The sequence below is a fragment of the Myxocyprinus asiaticus genome, chromosome 41 (genome assembly GCF_019703515.2).
Source record: "Myxocyprinus asiaticus isolate MX2 ecotype Aquarium Trade chromosome 41, UBuf_Myxa_2, whole genome shotgun sequence".
Taxonomy (NCBI): domain Eukaryota; kingdom Metazoa; phylum Chordata; class Actinopteri; order Cypriniformes; family Catostomidae; genus Myxocyprinus; species Myxocyprinus asiaticus.
In genome coordinates, this window is record NC_059384.1 from 2,506,903 (window position 1) to 2,530,000 (window position 23,098).

Here is a 23,098-nt window from a genome sequence, read left to right on the forward strand (position 1 = left end):
TGATCTTCCAAAAACATATTCATACCTTTGATAATTAAATGGTTAAATGACTATTGTATCTAAAAAATAATGTCTACGTATTGGTTGCATTGGCTGACCCTGGTGCCCTCTCAACAAAAAAACTTTAGGTGCATGACACCCCTGAAAACAGTTACATACATAAAAAGAACAATATAATTATAACGATCATTAAAGTATCTTTCCAAAATTGTGCATTAAAGATTTCTTGGGAACAACAGAACTTTGTGTGTCAATGATGTTCAAGATGAGCTGCCAAATTTTGAGTTTGTCAATCAATGACCACCAGAAACTGGTCCGGCTGTAGATGCAGCTGTCCATATATTATTAAGATTTATTTTGTTTTCATTGGAAAGCTTACAATGAACCGGAAAAACCTGAAGCCAGATGCAGAAAGCTGAGTGTGCTATTCTGTGATGTAAACATTTATATGTTCATTTCCTTAAAGATGTTTGAGGTTTGTTTTAGCAGCCCAATTCTTTTATATATCTTTCTTTGTATGCTTTCTCTTTTCAGGTCACAAATAAAGTTGATTGACTTGATTTTTCCACCCATCAGGAATTGATTAGATGGTGAAAAGTTGGCGTGTCACACCAGAATGGAGTCATAGTTGAATGTCAGTTTGCATGGATTGTGGAGGAGGCTTTTTGACAGGGACATGGAGGCTGAAGGTGACGTTCACCTTCCAGAGCATTTCTACATATCCCAAATGTGTCGCTATTTATTTGCTATTATTGGTCTAACCTTTATTACATAACTTTAACTGGCATTAACTACTGGCAAAAAGGTTGCAATACCTACGACATTAGCCTAAAGCTATGCCTAAATAGCTCTTCAGATATTTGTTTACATTAACCAATAGTCTGCGAGGCCTAGGTGACATCAGCCAAAAAGGAAAGTCGATAAATTTTTCTCAATAACACCAGGAATGTGTACTCATTTCGAGTTTGTGAACTTAAACTAAGAGTAAATTTGTGTGTATACCTTACTGCAGTGTCCAGTAGTAGCACATACTGAACTCATATACACAGTCCACGTCCCGTCAGTGGATGATGCCAGTATATATGTACAGCTGCCTTGGAAGTGGAAGTGTTTCCTGTCAAAGGTGCGGTAGTGCGCCCCGCCCCAGCTCATACAGGTGGCCGACGCCTGGGAGTCCCGAATGCCTCGTAGTAGCCCACCACGAATGAGAGGAGAGAAACTGACGTCTGAGGTGACAGAATGTAAAAATCGTTAAATTATAAAGTTTTAAAAAACGGCATTAGATCTTAGTGTGCACGACAACAAGTAGCTTCGACAGTTCAATGTACACAAAAAGTCAACTTATGTATATAGAGTGTAGGAAACTCACTATTTTTAGTTTTTTTTTAAGAAGACTTGTGGTGTGGTTGACAGGACATGCCTATACAGTTGCTAAGGTTTTTTTGAGTGTTTTTTAGTCTGTTGCTTTGCAGTAGATTGGGTTTTCTGGGTGGTTGCAAGAGTGTTTCTGGGTGGTTGCTACAGTGTTTCTAGGTGGTTGCTAGAGTTCTTCTGGATGGTTTATAAAGTGTTCTGGATGGTTGCTAAGGTGTTTCTGGGTGGTTGCTAGGGTTCATTTGGGTGGGTGCTAGGGTGTTTCTAGGTGGTTTGCTAGGGTGTTTCTGGGTGGTTGCAAGGGTGTTTTTAGGTGGTTGCTAGGGTGTTTCTGGGTGGTTGCAAGGGTGTTTTTAGGTGGTTGCTAGGGTGTTTCTGGGTGGTTGCTACAGTGTTTCTAGGTGGTTGCTAGGGTTCTTCTGGATGGTTTCTAAAGTGTTCTGGATGGTTGCTAGGGTGTTTCTGGGTGGTTGCTAGGGTTCATTTAGGTGGGTGCTAGGGTCTTTCCAGGTGGTTTGCTAGGGTGCTTCAGGGTGGTTTGCTAGGGTGTTTCTGGGTGGTTGCTAGGTTGGTTTCTGGGTGGTTGCTAGAATGTTTCTGGATGGTTGCTAGGGTGGTTCTGTGTGGTTGTAAAGGTGTTTCTAGGTGGTTGCTAGGGTGGCTATTATGATGCTAGTGATACTTTGTAATACAGCACTTTTCATGCCACTGTCTCCTAAGATGATTCGCTTATGTTTTCCTCTTTTGTAAGTTGCTTTGGATAAAAGCATCTGCCAAATGAATAAATGTAAATGTAAAATGTAAATGTGTGGTTGCCAAGTTGTTTCTGGGTGGTTGCTGGAGTGTGACTTGGTGGTTGCTAGGGTGTTTCAAGGTGGTTTGCAAGGGTGTTTCTGTGTGGTTGCCAGGGTAGTTTCTAGAGTGTTTCTGGGTGGTTGCTAGGGTGTTACTAGGTGGTTGCTAGGGTGTTTCTAGGTGATTTGCAAGTGTGTTTTATGGTAGTTGCCAGGGTGGATTCTCGAGTGTTTTATTTGGTTATAAGGTGTTCTGGATGCTTGCTAGTGTGTTTCTGGGTGGTCGCTAGGATAGTTTTAGAGTGTTCTGAATGGTTCCTAGGTGTCACTAGGGTGTTACTAGGTGGTTGCTATGGTGTTTCTAGGCAGTTTGCAAGAGTGTTTCTTGGTGGTTGCCAGGGTGGTTTCTAGATTGTTATGGATGATTGCTAAGGTGTTTTGGACTGTTGCCATAGTTCTTCTGGGTGGTTGCTATGGTGGTTTTAGAGCTTTCTGAATGGTTCCTAGTGTGTTTCTTGATGGTTGCTAGGTTGGCTTCTAGAGTGTTATAAATGGTTGCTAGGGTGTTTCAAGGAGGTTGCTAGGGTGTGTCTGGGTGGTTGCTAGGGTGTTGCTAAGGAGGTCTTAAGAGTGTTCTGATTTGTTGCTTGGGTGTTTCTGGGTGGTTGTTAGGGTGTTACTAGGTTGATTTTTAGTGTTCTGGATGGTTGCTATGGTGTTTCTAGGTTGCTGGTAGGGTGTTATGAATGGTTGATAGGTGGTTACCAAGGTGTTACTGGGTGGTTGCTAAGTGATTGCTTGCTAGCCCAAGTCAAATGAGTCCTGCACCCACAAATCTCTATGATATTCGGTTCTCTAAATATGACTAGGGTCCCTCCTTCAATGTAAGTCTATGTTTTTTTGTTTTTTGTTTTTTTGAGTGTGTGCCTCTTTTATCTTTGGCCAAGTGAAAATGGTAAGTCTGATCTCTTAGTAATGTAACAGCACACCTCTCCTCAACAACACACATGATTTGAGGTATCATTCAAGTCTGTATCACAAACACTGCAGGACTTTTAATACTAAGTGTCAGAGGTTTGATCAAATCACACACACAGGAAAGCACCTTGCAGGAGTGTGTATGTGCAGGAGATGCAGGTCTGATCAGATGCATTTCTCCAGCTCAAACCCCAAAGATTACTGCAGCACTGCTCCAGTGACATGAGAGATGTGTTATGAACCCCAGGAAACTCCTCACATGTCCAGGTGGAAAAACACAGACCCCTGGCACCCACACCTACACAGACAGTCACAGAGAGACAGACATCATAAGAAAATAGAACATAAGAAAAGTGTTTGAGAATCTCTGCTGTGGTGACATCAAAATTAATGCATCCATAAATATGTAAGTCGGTGCTTCAGTCACTCAAAAATGTTTGAATGTGATTGCATTAAATAACAAAATAATAGTGGCCCCAAAAGTCCAGTCACTTTAGGGCCAATGTACTGTAATTCATAACATTACAACATTTTCAACAACATTTGTAATATCTGCTAATACAGTATATGGAGGATAGTAGGACTGATGTTCGCACCCTGTGAGCAATGCAGTCCGCCCCAACCTTCACAACACTCCCTCACTGTCCTGTTCACTGTCTCTGTCTCAATTTCCGGAGGTCTAAGGGCCAAAAACACCAGCACTCAACAAAACACATGCATATGACATCATAGCATTAGTAAAAAGAATGAGGTTAATTTCTGTAAATTATTCATTACACACTGAAATATAAATAATCAAGGTTTTCAAGTAATTGTGCAATGTAAAATGTTTTGTCAGCCTTAAACTTTGCTTCAAGTGGTAAAATCTAAATAAACTAGGTGAATCTCATGAAAACATGTTCAGGTCATATTTCACCCAAAGTATGTTAGAATAAATGGACTTTGATGTCTTTGCTCACTTGAATAAATAACAGGATGCTTTGGGTCCCTGTCTTTTGTAATACAGCGCAATACCGTCATCTCCCCCATGCTCATGGCGCATTCTGTCCACGTCTAGCCTCCAGCCCTGAGTGTTGTACTGATACACCTCGGAACAGTCCACCTTGAGCTGCAGACGGGGGGAGATCAGCCTCTCCACTTTCTCCATTACTGTGTGTTCACACCAGTTTCTGAGGTAAATGTTCAACCAAAAGTAAATAACTTACAAATAAGAATTTATTTGACAGTTTATGCAGAAAATGTGAATGACACTTGCTAAAGTAAAACTCGCCACCATAATGGTAGGGTGTTGTGGGTGGTTTCCAGGGTGTTGCTAGGCTGTTCTGGGGTTGCTACTGTGGTGATTGTTTAATAGTTGAGTTCACCCTCAAGTCTCTCTGATATTCTTGGTCTCTAGATATGACTCTTGGTCTCTAGATAAGTCCCTCCTTCAATGTAATTCTATGGGATTTTGTGAAAAATCACTAATCTTTAAGTATGAGCAACAGTAAAAGTGATGCCTGAATTAGCAATCACCACTAACTAGGGTGTTTCTGGGTGGTTGCTAGGGCGTTGTTTGGTGGTTTCTAAAGTGTTCTAGATGGTTGCTAGGGTATTTCTAAGTGGTTGATAGGGTGTTACTAGGTGGTTGCTAGGGTGTTACTAGGTGGTTGCTATGGTGATTCTAGGTGGTTTGCTAGGGTTCTTCTGGGTGGTTGCTGGGGTGTTTCTAGATGGTTGCTAGGGTTCTTCTGAGTGGTTGCTAGGGCATTGTTTAGTGGTTAATAAAGTGTTCTCGATGGTTGCTAGGCTATTTCTAGTTGGTTGATAGGGTGTTACTAGGTGGTTGCTAGGGTGTTTCTAGGTGGTTTGCTAGGGTGTTTCAGGGGGTTTGCTATGGTGATCTGGATGGTTGCTAGGCTTTTCAGTGTGGTTGCTAGAGTGTTTCTAGGTGGTTTGCTAGGGTGTTTCTGGATGGTTGCTAGGATGTTTCTGTAAGGTTGCTGGGGTTCTTCTGGGTGGTTGCTAGGGCATTGTCAGGTGGATTCCAGAGTTTTCTGGATGGTTGCCGGGGTATTTCTTGGTGGTTGTTAGGGGGTTTTTAGGTGGTGTGCTAGGGTGTTTCTGGGTGGTTGCCAGGGTGGTTTCTAGAGTGTTCTGAATGGTTCCTAGGTTGTTTCTGGGTGGTTGCTAGGATGATTCTGGATGGTTGCTAAGGTTCTTCTGGGTGGTTGATGGGCAATGTTAAGGGGTTTCTAGAGTGTTCTGGATAGTTGCTAGGGTATTTCTAGATTGTTGCTAGGGGGGTTTTAGGTAGTGTGCTAGGGTATTTCTAGGTGGTTGCCAGGGTGGTTTCTAGAGTGTTAAGGATGGTTGCTAGGTTGTTCTGGATGGTTGCTAGGGTAGTTTTTAGAGTGTTCTGAACGATTCCTAGGGTGTTTCTAGGTGGCTGCTAGGTTGGCTTCTAGAGTGAAAGGGTGCAATTTGGAAAAAGTTAAAGCATTATTTGTAATTCTCATTTTAATGTTAGTTTGTAATTTGAACAGAATGTAGAGTAAATTATCTCACCCCATTACAATAACCAGATGCAGCCCTAATAGAGACACAAGTAAAATCTTCATTGTCCCTTGAAAAATTGAAGTTCTTCACAATCCAGCCAAGCAACTGCAGTTAAAGCAAAGCATATTTAAATTATTTTGGATGCAGCATGCATCAATAAATCAACTGCATCCATTGAAAGTAATCATTTTAAATCTAAATTCTACAGTAAACACCATTTACAACACCCGTCAAAAGTTTGGACACACTTTATTGAGACTTGTAGACAAGTTGTGCAAATTTTTTACAAAACTAACATTTTAATTAAATATACAGTATGTATTTATTATTATTATTATTAATTATATATGCTATTTTACAATTTTAGTTTTGTAAAAAAAAATATATATATATATATTTTACATTTTTAATCACCACATAATTGTCATACCTACATTTATGTTATAGTTTTGATGACTTTACTATTATTATCAAATGTGGAAAATAGTAATTATACAGAATAAGTAGGTGTGCCCAAACTTTTGACTGGTACTATTATTGCTGAAGGACCCTCAACATGCACAATGAACATGGAAGACATTGCTAAACACTTCTTAAATTACAACATTAATATAATTTCAAGAGATATAAGGCATACATGCATACAGTTGGCTTTTAAAACAATGATGATGTACAAGTACAGTTATGAAATAAAGTCATTATATGACCATAATTGAAGTGAGTACCTGAGTCTTTGAAGTATCTGAGGAAGTTCTTGAAGACAGTTATTTCACTTAGACTGTGTGATTTGGTCTTAATATCTTCACAAATTAATTCCAATGAGTTTGTTTATTCCTGTATTGCCATTTCACTTGGTCTTCATGGTATTTGCATTAATCCAAGTTCATAAACTGGTAGATGTTTCTCTTTGTTAACTCTTTTTCACAGGTGTTGAGCAGTTCTTTGGTTGGGTTCTGGGTTGGTTGGTTGGTTTTAAATGGTGAGAGGCGAACAGGCCCATGGCAGCAGTTGGAAGATGTGTCATTGGTGGAAAGTCCAGTGTGTCACAGCTGTAGAAGCGTCCATTAGCTTGCCGTTTGGTGACGTCAATGTTCAGTGATGCTCTGTCCGAACTGAAGAGGGGGATTTGGGAAATTAGGTGTAGATCCCCTCTGATGGAGGGCTGTTTGTGCAAGTCTAATCCTATAAAGAGCCACTTTGGTGGAGGGATTTCAGGGGCGTTTATTTAATAAAGTAAGTGAATAGGTGAGGGGCAGGGGGCATGTACGCCCAACCAACATCACTGGCCCAGAGCATCAAAAAAGAGATCTGGGAGGGCTGTGTCGAGACACAAACGCAGCTGTCAGCATCCAACACTTCCTAAAGTCAGAGAACATTTCCTCTTTATTCTTCAGCACGTGTCTTTTGAAGAATATCTTCGGTTTGGCTATAGAAGAGTGCACTTTCAATGACAATAGTTAGTAAGCATTTTAAGCCGATGACAAGCAAAATCCATACAATGATGTCCTCAAACGAACAACCCCTACCCTTAAAATACACAACATGTTTCTGCCTGGAGGGGGTAGATCCTCTTTTGTTAGGTCATCATGCGCTACTGTGGATGAATAGGGGTTTGTTGTTAGCTTGGATGCTAATGGGATAGAAGTGAATGCATTACAAGTTCAGCTCAATTAACAGCTTTTGTGGCATGATGTTGATTACCACAAACAATTATTTCAACTCAACCCTCCTTTTTGTTAAAAATTTTTTTTTTTAAATCTGTGTTCCAGTGAGGCACTTACAATGGAACTCAATGTGGCCCATTTTTGGAGGGTTTAAAGGCAAAAATGTGAAGCTTATAATTTTATAAAAGCACTTACATTCATTCTTATGTTAAAACTCATGTTATATTGAGCTGTAAAGTTGTCTAAATCATCATTTTTACAGTCATTTTAAGGTTTGTTGACATTACAGTGTCATGGCAACGAAGTTGTAAAATTGGCTATAACTTTATACAGAAAAGGTTATGATAATGCAACAAATCAGGACAAATCTAGAATAGGACTCATTATTTTCATACTGAAATTTCCTGAGACGCAACTGGCTGTCAAAAACATTTTGAGCTACACATAACACATAAGATACACATAAGCTACACATAAACTATCTTATGCACTTATTGTGTCTAAATAGATGCACAACTTACATACTGTAATTTCAGTAGTAGACCCATATGACAATAGTCATATCATATTGTTCATGTGTTACACTTGCTGTAGTTTATCAATTAGCAATGTCAAATGCACCTCAAATCAATCACTGAAACATCAGTGCCACCTTTAGTAAGAAATAACATGTATAATATGTACACTGATAAGCCAAAACATTATGACCACTCACAGGTGACGCTAATAATGTTGATCATCTCCTAACATGGCCACATGTCAAGGTTTGGGTAGATTAGATGGTAAGCAAACAATCAGTTTTCATAGTCAACATGTTGAATGCAGAAGAAATGGGCAGGAGTAAAGACCTGAGTGACTTTGACAAGGGCCAAATTGTTATGGCCAGACAACTGAGTCAGAGCATCTCTGAAACGGCAAGGCTTGTGGGGTGCTCCCGGTCAGCAGTGGTGAGTACCGACAGTGCTCCAAGGAGGGACAAACCACAAACCGGTGGCACAAGGCTCATCGATGCACAAGGGTAATGAAGGCTATCCCATCTGGTCCGAACCGACAGAAGGTCTACTGTGGCACAAGTCACAGAAAATGTTAATGATGGTTACGGACGGCCGTGTACGTGTGCGCCGTTTACCCAGGGAAGTCATGGCACCAGGATGCACTTTGGGAAGATGACAAGCCGGTGGAGGGAGTGTGATGCTCTGGGCAATGTTCTGCTGGGAAACCCTGGGTCCTGTCATTCATGTGGATGTCAATTTGACACGTGCCACCTACCTAAACATTGTTGCAGACCAGGTACACCCTTCATGGCAACAGTATTCCCTGATGGCAGTGGCCTCTTTCAGCAGGATAATGCGCCCTGCCACACTGCACACATTGTTTGGGAATGGTTTGAGGAACATGATGAAGAGTTCAAAGTGTTGCTCCGGCCTACAAATTCTCCAGATCTCAGTCCGATTGAGCATCTATGGGATGTGCTGGACCAACAAGTCCGATCCACAACGGTTCCACCTCGCAACTTACAGGACATGAAGGATCTGCTTCTAATGTCTAGGTGCAAGATACAACAGAACAACAACAGGGGTCTTGTAGAACTCATGCCTCTGCGGGTCGGCACTGTTTTGGCGGCATGCGGAGGATCAGCGGCATATTAGCAGGTGGTCATAATGTTTTGGTTCATTGGTGTATGTTTACATGCATACAGAATACTGACCGCTGTGGATAATTCATTGTTGCACAGAAAATAAACGTGATCTAGCATTTATTTGTATGAATATAGTACAAATAAATAGTTATCTTGTGATAGTAAACTTATATACTTATAAACTTGTTTTATATTATATAAAATATAATTTATGGAAGTGCAAAAAACAATGCTTTTATATACCTCGGGTCTCTAATGACCCTATACACTTTTGGTACTCAAACCATTATTTAAAAAGAAAACTTTGTTTTTGCAATTTGGCTTTTTTTTTTAATTATTATTACTATTTTTTTGGGACACTATTTCTAAGAGAGAGATTGAGGAATACTAAAAATGGATGAGGTACAGGGGGTGGAATGAGGTCCCGGGTCACTAAAGACCCGAGGTATGTGTTTAAGTGTTAATGTGTTGTCAAGGTGTTTCTTAAAAACATTCCTAAAAATACCATTTGTGTAATGCATGACACTGCAATGTATGATGGGTTAAATACCTGACATTCACATTGTCCTACAAGAGATTTATACTTTCAAAACTCATTCCATGGTAATTATAGCTTCCTTCAAAATCCCATAACTACTAGGTATTGTTGCTACAGTGAAATTAAAATCATTTAATCTGAGATCTCTATTAAAAATATTAAGAAGCTTTCAGAATCAGAGGTGGTAGCAAGTTACCACAGTTTTACTGGAGAAACAATCATTGAAGTAACTCTAGTATTCCGATACCATGGTAAAGTGTTGTAACAATAGGTTTTCAAATAATGAATGTCATGAGTGTCTCTTACAATGATGTGAATGAAAACAGATAGTTAGACTGTATATTCATTGTCAATTTGCTTTTGCTGGTTCCCTGCCCTCAATTAGGCTCTTTGTCAATATTTTAGTGTTTGTTTACAATGTTTTGTCTGTCCAGATAAACAGCTTTACAGATTAACATCTGCAATGCATCATAAAAGTACACAGCCAAAACCACAAAGTGTGTTATGATTTCCACTGCCAGATAAGCTTCAATTATATTGCAGCATAAAATAATCAATCCGAAACAAAAAAAACATAAAAGTTACCAGGCATAAGGGAAGAGATAGCGCAGAAACAGGTGTATGAACTTGATTAGGGCACAACTATAAACTTGATAGCGACACATTGCTTTTAGATTGTGATTTGAGTTTTGGCTGCAAGTCACTGGAACTGTGATTTCTCTGGAGGCGAGAATGGTTATGAGTCTCACTTTTTACCCAAAGAGCGAAACATCAGATGAGAATTGTGGGCCAGTTCCATGTCGGGTGGTTCTGACTGATTGTATTTCAGGGGTCTAAACTGACACTGTGGTGCAATAACTGTGTTGGCTGTCTTTCCAATCCCCAGTCCCAGTGCATGTACTGTACTGGACCTCAGCTGGAGTATGTTTCTCCTTCTTGATAATGTGCATGTGAGCTGTATCGATATAACATATGTGAGCTGAATTACTGAATTAACTAATATCTCTTTTTGTGTTCCGTGTTTCGAACAACATGATGGGTGAGTATCTACTTGCATGCTTAACCAATTATCAAAGATCGGTTAAGGAGGTAAAATCAAAGTTCATTTCTAAAATCATTTCTGAAAATGCAACTAGACCTAAAGGATTGTTTAATACAATTTACTCTGTATTAAACCCTACTACTAGTACCATTTCTGATGCTTCTCCTTACCCCTGTGATCAATTCTTAAAATGCTTTGTTCACAAAATAGAACAGGTTAAGGGTGCTATTCCACCCTTAATATTTGATTCACCACAATTATCCACCCCACCCGGCTGTCTAACTCACTTTCAACCAGTTTCTTCATCACAGTTAGCTTAAGTAATTTCGAAGATGAAGTGCTCCAGTTGTAACCTAGATGATCTTCCTCCATGCCTTTTTAAAGATGTATTTATAACTATCAGTCCCAGTGTGACAGACATAATAAATAGTTCTCTAGCTAATGGACTTGTTCCTAATAGTTTGTCGAAAAAACCCCATCATGATCCATCAGTACTAAATACTAAATTGCCCTTTATGTCAAACTTTTAGAGAAAGTTGTCTACACACAGCTTTACTCCAACCTGAACACTTTTTTTTTTCTCCCCAATTTGAAATGCCCAATTCTCAATATGCTCTAAGTCCTCGTGGTGGCATAGTGACTCGCCTCAATCCGGGTGGCGGAGGACGAATCTCAGCTGCCTCCGCGTCTAAGACCTTCAATCTACGCATCTTATCATGTGGCTTGTTGATGTGGCGCATTACCGCAGAGACGTAGCACGAGTGGAGGCTTCACACTATTCTCCGTGGCATCCACGCACAACTCACAATGCGCCCCACTGAGAGCAAGAACCACATTATAGCGACCACGAGGAGGTTAACCCATGTGACTCTACCCTCCCTAGCAATCGTGCCAATTTGGTTGCTTAGGAGACCTGGCTGGAGTCACTCAGCACGCCCTGGATTCGAATTTGCGACTCCAGGGGTGGTAGTCAGCGTCTTTTACTCGCTGAGCTACCCAGGCCCCCCTACCGGAACACTTTAATATTTTAGAAATGTTTCAGTCTGGCTTCAGACCTCTACACGATACTGAATCTGCCCTGTTGAAGGTCATCAATGACATTTTACTCTTCTTCGATTCAGGCTCATGCGCTGTTTTAGTCTTACTAGATCTTAGTGCTGCGTTCAACACTATTGACCATAACATCCTTCTCAACTGCCTGGAGTCTATGGTCGGCATCCAGAGATTGGCTCTGCAGTGGTTTGCTTCCTATCTGAAAAATAGGACGTTTTCTTTAAACGTAGGGAAGTTTTCATCATCGTCCGTCCCTCTATTGTGTGGTGTCCCTCAAGGGTCCATTCTAGGTCCCTTACGGTTTTCCCTCCACATGCTGCCTCTGAGTTCTATTTTTAAGAAATACAATATATCTTATCACTGCTATGCTGACAACTCACTATTTTACCTTCCAGCTAAGTTAGTTCTTTTGAAAATGTCTTGAAGTGCATAGAAGATATTAAATGTATTTTTGTGATGTTAAATGAGGGTAAAACTGAAGCGTTGGTTTTAGGTTCCTCCCTGACTTCCTCCATCCTAGAAGCCCAGTTGGGTTCTCTTTCCTTAAATGTACAAAAGCATGTTAAAAGCCTCAGAGTGATTTTAAACTCTTCACTACTTTTTAATAAACAGATTAGTGCTGTAATTAAAGGAAGCTTCTTTAACCTCAGATGTATTGCAAAAATTAACAATTTTCTGTAAAGTAAAGATCTGGAAATTGTCATCCATTCTTTAATTATATCACGGCAACTCGTTGTACATCGACCTTCCTGAATCTGCTTTATCACGTTTACAGCCTGTTCAAAATGTGGCAGCCAGGCTGTTAACAGGGTCAAAAAAGAGGGATCATATAGCCCCTATTTTAGCATCTCTTCACTGGCTTCCTGTAAATTTCAGGGTTGAATTTAAAATCCTTCTCTTTGTGTTTAAGACACTCAACGGATCCGCCTCAATACATTAGTGACCTTCTTCTCTCTTCTTCTCCCCCTAGAGTGCTCAGTTTCTCCGATCAACTTCTTTTGTATGTGCCCCATTGTCTTTGTAAATCCAAAGGTGATCGGGCCTTTTCTGTAGCTGCGCCCAAACTTTGGAATAGTCTCCCCTTTTATGTAAGGTCTGCTCCTTCATTAGCTATTTTTAAATCTTCTCTTAAAACCTATTTTTATTCTCTAGTTTTTGATAATGTTTAAAAATCAGGTTGCATTTTCCTGATAGTTGTACTTTTATGTGTTTCCATTGTGTATTAGGATTGTACAGCACTTTGCGTCAACCTCTGTTGTTTTTATATGTGCTTTATAAATAAATGTTGACTTGACTCGACTTGAGTAAATGATGACAGTTTTTGGGTAAACTATCTCTTGAACACTTCCCAATGTAATGATTGCATTTCAATGTGGCATGAATTCTGTTCCATAGAAAAGCTGTAAACTGACCAAAAAGCAATCCAGAAGCAGTTGTTACACCTGTCAGCATGCAGCTCTCAAATATCAATCCTCAATTTTAGATCTAAACAGAACCCCAATGTGATACTCATCCTCCTTCAGGTGTGATTTTCCACAAATGTGCACTGATGATGCAAGCAGAGCCATCAATCATCTCAAGCTCTCGTTCCTCTTGAAGATTTATGACCATCGTCTGGCCAATCACCTTCCATAAATGAGCTGTGGGTGGTTGATAAAAGCACAAACAGAACAGAGTTCACAAGAGAACCGCTGAATCCACTGGCTGATCCAACAGAACACATTTTAGCTGCATTATCGAGCCTGAACACTTGGAAACAGTCGCTGAAGGTAAGCTTGTTCATTTATTTTTAAACCTATGCTATTAAATATCATGTCCCACTACCTTATATTCTAAGTAGAAAATGAGTCAACACACCCTTGTGCAAAGGAGCGTTACATAATTGTGTGATAAAATCGACGATGCTGCGGATCATGTTTGAAAGGGAGTGTGGAGAACAGATAGAAGCACAGGAGAAATCAACAACCTTTGTGCTGTAAAACCCCTCATGAAGGATGTCAAAAGCTTTAGTTCTAAATATGAAGGTATATTTCTATTCCAAGTCAAGATGTAATATCGACCACCCTAAAATGGGTCAAACCTAACCAATGTTGGTGTAATCTGATTACAAAGTAATCTAAGTAGTGCACTGCGTTACATTTTAAATTATTGTAATCATATAACAGTTAATCAAAGTTAATTACTTTTAACACTTGGGTGACATATATTTAAAAAATAATATTATTTATGTAGAAACCATTTAAAACATCTATTTCGCTCGTACGTTTCTGTAACAGCTGTAGGCACAACGGCAGTGAAAACGGAGGAAATATAAACATTATTTTTATTTTTAAAACAAAAAAAAGCAAAGTAATTTGAAATGTGATTACTTTCTCCATGAAGTAATTGGTAATGTAATTAGATTACAATTTTTGAGAAGTAATAAGTAATTTTATGTCTGAGTGGTTCAAATAAATGCGCTATAAAACGTGCATCCAAGGAACACAAATGCATGTGCACAGTTCAGTTGAGTGATTAATTTTACCCTCTTTAATTGAAAGCTGTTTAACTGAAGCAAGCTGTCTGCAGCAATAGCAGAAAAATAACAATCGACCAAAAAATGAAATAAGAGGGGGAGTTTAATCTGTCAATTAGATGCATGTGAAAATTGCGTTCGGTACTATAGCAACAGTAGGCTGCTTCTCTTAAATTCATCATTGGTCAGTAGAAAGAAAGTGCTAAAGACTGAGATAGTGTGTTAAAAAAAAATGATAGCATGAAGATAAGATAAAGACCCAAAAATTTAATATAGAGGAGTGTTATAAAATGTTTGGTATAAATAAATACAACTACTAAGAATAATAAAGAATCAATTCATGTTCTTGATTGAAATATTCTGATGGAATTTTTTAAAGAAACAGCTCTTACTCGGGTGGTTACAACCAGTGAGCATTTTGTTTTATCTGTTTCCCATCTAAGTCAAGAAAGTGCAGAGGACAATAAAGAGGAAGTTAAGAGGAAGAAGATGTTTGGTCATTTCGCCTTCATATCTTTATTGCCATAATTTGGTGATGGTTCTCTGTACTAAGAACGCACCAGTTCACAAGGGTAGGAGCTTGAGAAACTGTAACCTCTGATTGAAATGATAACCCTGCTGAAAAGACCACCTTAGAAACCAGCATGGTCTTTCTGGTCTTTCTGATTAAAGCCAAGTGCACACTGTAAGTTTTTAACTGTCCTTTTACGATACGATTGTTGCTAATCAGACTGTATGATACAGTAATCCTAGTGAGATCTTTGGTAAAAGTAATGGCATACTGTGCGGCATTATGTCAGACTATACGATACATATCATTGCTGGGTCTAAATGTGTGGGGGGGGGGAGGGGGGGGGGAGGGGAGTGTCCCTAGATGAGACTTCCAATTTTGCCCTATGACAAGAGAAATCTTTGGCGACCCCCTGAATTTGTCTCAGACAGCAATCATACAGTTTATACCCAGCTTAAGGTACACTCTCTACCTCTAGTTTGTTTTTTTACTCATTTTAGGTACATATTTGCTCCCTAATACCTAATGTGCACATTTAAAAGTACATGTATGTGCTTTGTTCTTGAAAATCTAAGGCAGGGTGCCAAAGTGTTTGCATTCAAAGGACAAAAACTCCCCAGGGAGGCAAAGAGCAAATGTATGACCTCTGAGAAAATCAGCATAGAAATATTCTTGCAAAGATACCATCTCACACCCAACTGAGCAAGAATTGCCTCATTGTTGTCTTTTTTACATCTGTTCTCTCTCCTCCTGTCCCTCTCAGCTCAAAATCACCTTAAATCACACTTAAATCTCGTAGGTAACAAATGTCTAATGATATGTCTAGCTATTCATGTTTCATATCATTGAAAAGGTCTCAGTGCGACTGGTATGAAGGTCTAATTAGCTTAACTGTAAAATACATGATGACACAGTTTTGAGAATTTACAGGAATTCTGACCAATTCTGTGGGTGTGCCTACCTCCTATATGCAGATAAGGTGTGACCCCAAGACTTCCAAACCTATTCATCCCCAAATTTTTATTGTCATTCCATTTGGTTGTGATCTGGGTATTTAAGGAAATCTAGGACATTGTTCATTGGAATTTTCTGTAGTCAGAAATCCCTGTGGTGCTTACACTATGTACTTTGCTGAAGTCAGGTATGCATCTGTTACTCTTAAGATTCATCTTTGTGCATTATATGTTTTGTATTGATTATTTCTGAATTGATTAATTATGTAATTGGCTTGATACATATTTACCTTACTAATAATTTGTTAAACTTGATTCAATTCTGACTTATTCTGAAATTATTGGCTTTAGTAGATTACGTTAAATTCTTGTTACCGCAAATCTTCTCAAGTAATTTTTTTCTTCTTGTTTTAAGGATTTTTAGATATGTTTATTGGAAAATAAGACATAAAAACTGTAAGGAAATAATTTTTTGGAGTGTACGGGTACAAAAAAAGTTCCCCTTGAGGGGTACTACCCCAGTTACAGCCCTTTTATCTAAGACAGTTTAGTACTATATTTCTGAGAGTGTACTGTAGTTAAGCCTGGTGGGCACACCAGCATCAAAAACACAACATACAGTCTGCTGATGACCAGCATGTTTCAACAAGTTTCCCAAAGTTTTTTGTTTTTTAGGTTTATTTTATCCATGTAAAGTGATATGAGATGTTCTATGTGTGGCTTGTTCAGTTTTCAGGGGCCAACATGCGGTTATCCTGGATATTACTCTTGGCTTCTCTGGCTGCAGCCACCTCTACATTGAGATCACGAGAGTGGGCTCATCATGGAGCTTTGATGTTTGCAGATCTCTCTCCTCGAGAAATGAATGCCGTGAGGGACTACCTCTACTCCTCCAGCGAGCTGGGCCTCACTTCAGCAAAAGACAAAACCCTTAAGAAGAACAGCATCCTCCTGATGGAGCTGCATGTTCCTCGCAAACATGAGGCTCTTCGTGCGCTGGACAGAGGGCAGGCAAAACCTCCACGACAAGCACGTGTGGTGGTACAGTTTGGTAACCAGGCGAAGCCAAATGTGACGGAGTACATTGTTGGCCCCCTGCCTTTTCCGAGATCCTACCACGTCAAGTCGTTCAAGGGTGACCGGCTCATACGATTTGAGTCGAGACCGATTTCTTCTGTGGAGTATCATCACCTCAATAGGGTTTTGGAGAAGATAGCAGCTAAAACAAATAAGATTCTGCACGAAAGCACCGGTTTCACTTTCGGCAACTGCACCGACCGCTGTTTGACCTTCTCAGACATTGCTCCTCGAGGGTTAGCACCCGGTGAGAGGCGGTCATGGGTTATGCTGCAGAAGTTTGTGGAGGGCTACTTTATCCACCCCATCGGCTTTGAGGTCCTCATTAACCACAAAGATTTGGATCCCGAGAAGTGGGCAGTGGACAAGATATGGTACAATGGGCAGTATTTTGACAGTGTGGAAGAACTTGTGGAGAAGTACGAGAAGGGTACGATCTCTAAACTCAAGCTGCCTGAGCATGATGAGCAGGATCTTTTCTCCACCTACATTCCTCGAGGACACATGAACACACGGACCAACATACATGGAGCAAAGCTTGTGGAACCCCAAGGCCACAGGTACCAGGTGGATGGGAACTTTGTGGAATATGCCGGATGGTCCTTTGCCTACCGTGTTCGCTCTTCTGCTGGGCTGCAAATCTTTGACTTGCGCTTCAACGGGGAAAGAATTGCCTATGAGATTGGTCTGCAGGAGGCCATTGCCTTCTACTCTGGAGATACGCCAGCCGCCATGCAGACCAAGTACATTGATGCAGGGTGGATGATGGGCATCTCAGATTATGAGTTGGCACCAGGGATTGACTGTCCAGAAATTGCTCATTTTGTGGACCTTTATCATTACTATGACACAGACAAACCTGTACGCTACAAAAATGCCCTCTGCATCTTCGAGATGACCACAGGGCTTCCTCTAAGGAGACACTTTAATAGCAACTTCCAAGGAGGTTACAATTTCTTTGGAGGACTGGAAAACCATGTTCTAGTGATTAGAACCACTTCTACAGTGTACAACTACGACTACATCTGGGACTTTATTTTCTACCAGAATGGCGTGATGGAATCTAGAGTGAGTGCCACTGGGTATATCCATGCAACGTTCTTCACAGAAAATGGACTGAACTATGGAGCCAAAGTTTACAACTATGTACTTGGAAACCTGCACACACACCTGATTCATTACAAAGTGGACCTTGATATTGCAGGTCAGCTAAGTTTCATCTTTATCTCTGTGTAGAATCTAAACTCAAATAGCAGTCTATGCTGTGCAAATGGCAAAATGCAAAGGTTAAAACAAACATGCAGCGACCAAATGTTGCAAATATAAGCCAACTGAGTAACGTTTTTTATTCTGTCTCTTTTGAATAGGGCGGGACAACAGCTTTGAATCCATTAAGCTCAAATATGTCAACTTTACCAATCCGTGGAGTCCAGAACACACCATTCTGCAATCAAAACTGCACACGACCCAGCATGAAACCGAACGCAGTGCTGCCTTCCGCTTTGGCAAGAATCTCCCCAAATATCTGCACTTCTACAATCCCAACCAAAAAAACAAGTGGGGGCATAAGAAGGGCTATCGAATCCAGTATAACTCACATGCCAATAGTGTTTTGCCTCGTGGTTGGAAGGAGGAAAATGGTATTTCATGGTCAAGGTAATCCTTAGCTTTTAAAGAGAAAGTTCACCATTTGCCCATCAATTTTCAAGATCCAAACTAACACACTTGTCTTTTTGTCTTTTTTTATTTTTTTTATGTTGTAGCACCAAGTTTTGAATGACTTTTCATGACATTTTCTCTTTTCTGAATCCAGATACCCATTGGCTGTGACCAGACACAAGGACAGTGAGGTCACCAGCAGTAGCATCTACACACAGAATGATCCCTGGGAACCTCTGGTGACCTTTGAGAACTTCATTCGCAACAATGAAAACATTGTTAACCAGGTAAACAAAGCTGCAAGACAGATGGCTGAGAACATCAGACTTTGTGGAATTACTTATATATTTGTTATAAAAGACACACACTGCTGATGGAAAATCTTAAAGTGATTGTTCATACTCTGTAATCATTTACTTACCCTCAATTTGTTCCAAAGGCATATCACTTTTTTCCTTCTTTTGCAAACAATGAAGGTGAACGGTTATGGACACGTTGAGCTATAAAAATAAGATAAAAGCACCATAAAAGTACACCATACATCTTGTACATTATATAAATTTTCTGAAGCCATATAATAGCTTTGTGTTTTAAATATTCTGAAATGTCTGCCTTACATTTCTTTTGTGTTCCACAGAATAAGTCATACAGTTTTAGAACAAGATGAACACGAGTAAATATTGATATTAATATTTACATTTTTGGAGAACTAGTTGTCCAAAGACATACTAATTCCTTTTGTAGTCCACAACATCTGATGCAACAGTACTATAATTATAACCAAAGCTTTTAAACAGTTATTTGGGAGTGGCTAAATGGATCAACAAACAAATACATATTTAAAAATAAATAAATAAATAAATACACAATTAACAATCGCATACTCCTTTGTAGGATTTGGTTGCCTGGGTGACAGTCGGGTTCTTACACATTCCTCATTCTGAAGACATTCCCAACACAGCGACTCCAGGAAATGCAGTGGGATTCTTCCTTCGCCCCTTCAACTTCTTTGACGAGGACCCCTCGCTCGCGTCCCGCAGCACCGTCATCGTGCGACCTGATGAAAAGGGCCAGCCAAAGGTTCAGAGATGGACTCCAGAGGTCGTAGGTCACTGTGTCTCAGACAAGCCATTCTTCTACAACGGCACATACAGCGGTGTCTAGACAGAGACTGAAGCTCATTTCATGTTGTGTTAAAGTGTTTTTTTTTTGCTGTATATAAAATGCTAGAAAAAGCTCAGAATGTAGGACGTTAAATGATGATGGTTTCAAACATTTAGAACCATAATAATGGAGTGCACTTTTTACATTATCCAGGGAGTTAAACAAACAAAACCTCAAATTCTTTAAAGGTGCACTCAGTAACTCTTTTGTTTGTGTCATCTTGGACTTACACTGACACCTAGTGGCTTGGATGCAGCATCATTCAAAATCAATATTTTTAAGTTTCAGATGCCACTGCAGAGATGTATTCACAGTCACCTGTAATTAATTTAATCCTTGAGTGAAGGTGTCCGATAACAGGGCGGCTACTGAGATTAAGCAAGTTGTATTCGGCTGGTCATGTGATTTTAACATGGTAGCCCGCTTGAGGGGACCCTCTCCATGTAAAATAAAACAGCTTTTAAAATGTTATTGATATGACTGGAGTCTTTATTTTATGTGAGTGGTAATGATTTTACACATATATTTCAATGTGTAAATAATGACAATTCATTTCTTTAGGAGTAAAACTTTTTTTAATGAGGAAAAATTACTGCACCTTTAAAGCTAGGGTGTACAATCTTTTCCAGAAAATGTTTTTGTTATACTGGTTGAAAGCCTCTTCACATCCTGATAGCATTCAATAATTTAAGTGGTCTAAATGTAAAAAAATATATATATATCTTCTGTGGAACGGACAGGACTAAAAAATGATCGACCAATCATTGCATTCGGTCCGAATGTAATGATAGGATGTCCTTCCTGTCTGTCAATCTATATTTGCATACTGCCGCCCAACTTGTTCACGCAGACAATCACACGTCATCAGCACAGGTTCCTTGACGCTGTGCAGAGCGAGCGCGAGAATGGAAGGCGAACCGCAGCTACCTTATGTTCCTCCTGAACCACCAGTAAAATGAAACAAGAAAAAGGCCGTGTTAGAAACTTCTACAACGAAAAAACGTCTGGATCAAGAGCGTGCTAAAAACAGAATTAACATTGTGTGATAGAGGAGGCGTGGCTTTGGAGATACCTCTGAAGCGAGTGCGGGTTCTATGCTTTCAAAGCTAGCTTGCTAACTGATAGCCTCTCTGGATTACACACCCTAGCTTTAAATGTAGAATGTATTAAAAACTGCATAAAAAATACTGAATTCTTCACAACCTAAATGTGATAAAATCATGAGATGTTGATATTTTTCTGTATGTTGATATTTTGGGATGAATCTCATGAAAACATGACCAGGTCATATTTTACCCCAAAAATAAGACATTATATTTTGTAAAGAGAAAATAAAGCCTTTGAGCATTAAGATGTTTTTACATTATTTCAGCACATTCTCTCCACCTCAGTTTCTCTCTATGGACCTACCGGCACATCCAAAGGGGGGTGCTATATTGAAAAAAAGTGTACGCTTAAAACATTAAAGTCTCTGTATACATAATTCAGGCATATGAGGTATAATTTGAAAGCTTAGAATATGAACTTTTTAGGGATAACCATCACTTCTGAATTTGTTACTTAAAATAACAAAATAAGGCCTCAAAACATTCGCGTTGAAAATTAGCGCCCCCTAGAGGTAATGGGGTAGAAATATTTACATAAAAATAAATGTCATTCACATAGCACCTAAATGGACATGTCATATATCAAATGAAAGCTCTCTCTCAGGAGTGTGACTATAGTGTTCACTGTGTTGCCCTAATAACACAATTCAAAAGACATTTAAAAGAATCCAAAGTAAAATATGACTTCTGTAATCATATACAAATTTATGCTCTGATAACTGCTGCTGTAAACCTGCTTTTACCTTAGCAAGTTCTCTAAAAAATGAGCCATTGTTTACTTGTCTGTGAGCTTGCTTGGCTGAATAATCCAGTGTTATATCTTAGATATCCAGAACAAAATATGCCATCCAGAAGGAAAAGAATGCAAAACAAATAATCAGAAAATATGTTTTCGATTATTGATAATAAAAAGGGGGAGGATCTCAGCTTTCTAATGACACTTAGATTGAGCTTCTAGTCCACTCAGAGGCCGAGATATTCAATGAAACAATGAGGGTGGTGCTTGAACTGAACATTAGACTGAATGTCTATGGACGAGCACATCTGTGAGTGATAAAATGCGTTAGAGCGCCACCTACATTTCAGATCTGTATATTGTGATGGAATGTGATAGAGAAAAAAACAATTCTAGTTCTTTCTGCCATCTAGTGGAATAAAATGAGACTTTTCAAAGTGAGGTAGAGTGAACAGAACCAGAATTACATGTTTACAAAGTTAATTAAACAAAAAAAGTTTGGCTTTTTTTCCAAAGAAACTTTCTGTTTATCATAATATTATAAACACATACAATATTATTTATGAACAATTGAGGTGTTTTTATTTTATTTTGTCGGTTCTATGAAAAATGAGACCAATTTTTTGCAATTTGTCCAAAGTATGTTTGTATGGTGAGCTTTTAAATTTGAGTGTGAAAAATTGTGGGGAGCAGCCCAAAAATGCACCAGAGGATAAGGGTTAATGTGTAAAAATGTTATCTTTGTTTATTTGGTGTAATTTTCATGATCACAGTAATGAAAATCATCTTGTCTGGATGCAATAACATTTTTTATTAAAATAAATTACATTATTTAAAAAATCTTAATGGTCCTAAAAAATTGGCTTTATGCAAGATATCGTTTCTTATTTTTCTTATTCTTTTGATTTAGAGGTGAAACATGACCCAAAATGTTTTCATTAAAGTTCACCTATTGCGTACTTTTGAAATAAAAATGTGTAATAATTAAATGCTTACACTTTGTATAATCTCATGCACTTCTGAGTGCTGCTTGTTTATATTTGCTGTCATGGTAACCACATTGTGTGAGGTGTGATGGAGTGAGTTGGTAAGTGAGAGGATGTATCCATGGATGGCTTTTATCCTCCGGGAACATCCAGGATGCAGGATACCGTATCCGTGAGCAGTTCTATACATGCTGAGCATGAGCGGGAAACAGGGGCGACTTTATGCAAACAGCTCTATTCTGGAAACTCTCTGCAAACAGTCCAGAATTCACCTGCAGTGTCTCCCTTGGAAACCTACAAGAGAAAGATAGAGAAAGAGACTGATTCATGTGATACGAAAGATGAACTCATGAGAAACATAATAGAGTTTACTAGCAATAATCTGTCTGAATATAATTTATCTATAATTCTTTCCCTTCCCTCTTTCAAGAAGGATATAATAGATAATATATATAAAATAAATATATTTTCAAGCTTTTTCAGCACTATCATGTGTAATTAATCTAATTATTACACTTTCACCTGTAAGGAACTCATAGTAATGCAGAGATTACATGGAATTGTTTGTAGCCTATTTGTCACATCACAGGACCATTTAAAATGGACTAGCAAAACCATAAAGGTGTTAAAAATTAAAATGGTGACCAGTTACCACATCTAAGATATACACTTTCCCTTGTTATACATATATGTAAATTGAATAAAAAATTAATATACAATATAGTTAAGAGTTGCAGGCACACAGTGGAGGTGTGACCATATGTGACCAAT

At 39.1% G+C, this 23,098-nt stretch overlaps 3 protein-coding genes across 3 annotated transcripts in view; 1 reads left to right on the plus strand and 2 right to left on the minus strand.

The window, feature by feature from the left end:
* The window catches only part of sspo (SCO-spondin), a 149,044-nt gene extending 138,720 nt beyond the window's left edge, over positions 1-10,324 (minus strand). The window contains 6 exon segments of the mRNA XM_051682192.1: positions 1,003-1,226; positions 3,274-3,444; positions 3,743-3,825; positions 4,106-4,315; positions 6,677-6,796; positions 10,275-10,324. Coding sequence (XP_051538152.1) covers positions 1,003-1,226; positions 3,274-3,444; positions 3,743-3,825; positions 4,106-4,315; positions 6,677-6,796; positions 10,275-10,324 — 858 coding nt within the window.
* Positions 10,325-13,256: 2,932 nt separating this feature from the next.
* LOC127431507 (amiloride-sensitive amine oxidase [copper-containing]-like) lies at positions 13,257-19,970 on the plus strand. Its single transcript, XM_051681947.1, has 5 exons — positions 13,257-13,389; positions 16,329-17,880; positions 18,044-18,332; positions 18,490-18,622; positions 19,230-19,970. Exons 2-5 carry the CDS (start codon positions 16,344-16,346, stop codon positions 19,497-19,499), a joined length of 2,229 nt encoding a protein of 742 aa, XP_051537907.1. The 5' UTR covers positions 13,257-13,389; positions 16,329-16,343; the 3' UTR covers positions 19,500-19,970.
* A 2,539-nt stretch (positions 19,971-22,509) lies between these two features.
* The window catches only part of LOC127431665 (uncharacterized), a 6,041-nt gene continuing 5,452 nt past the window's right edge, over positions 22,510-23,098 (minus strand). Inside the window, exon 4 of the mRNA XM_051682193.1 lies at positions 22,510-22,621. Coding sequence (XP_051538153.1) covers positions 22,510-22,621 — 112 coding nt within the window. The remainder of the gene's footprint in view (positions 22,622-23,098) is intronic.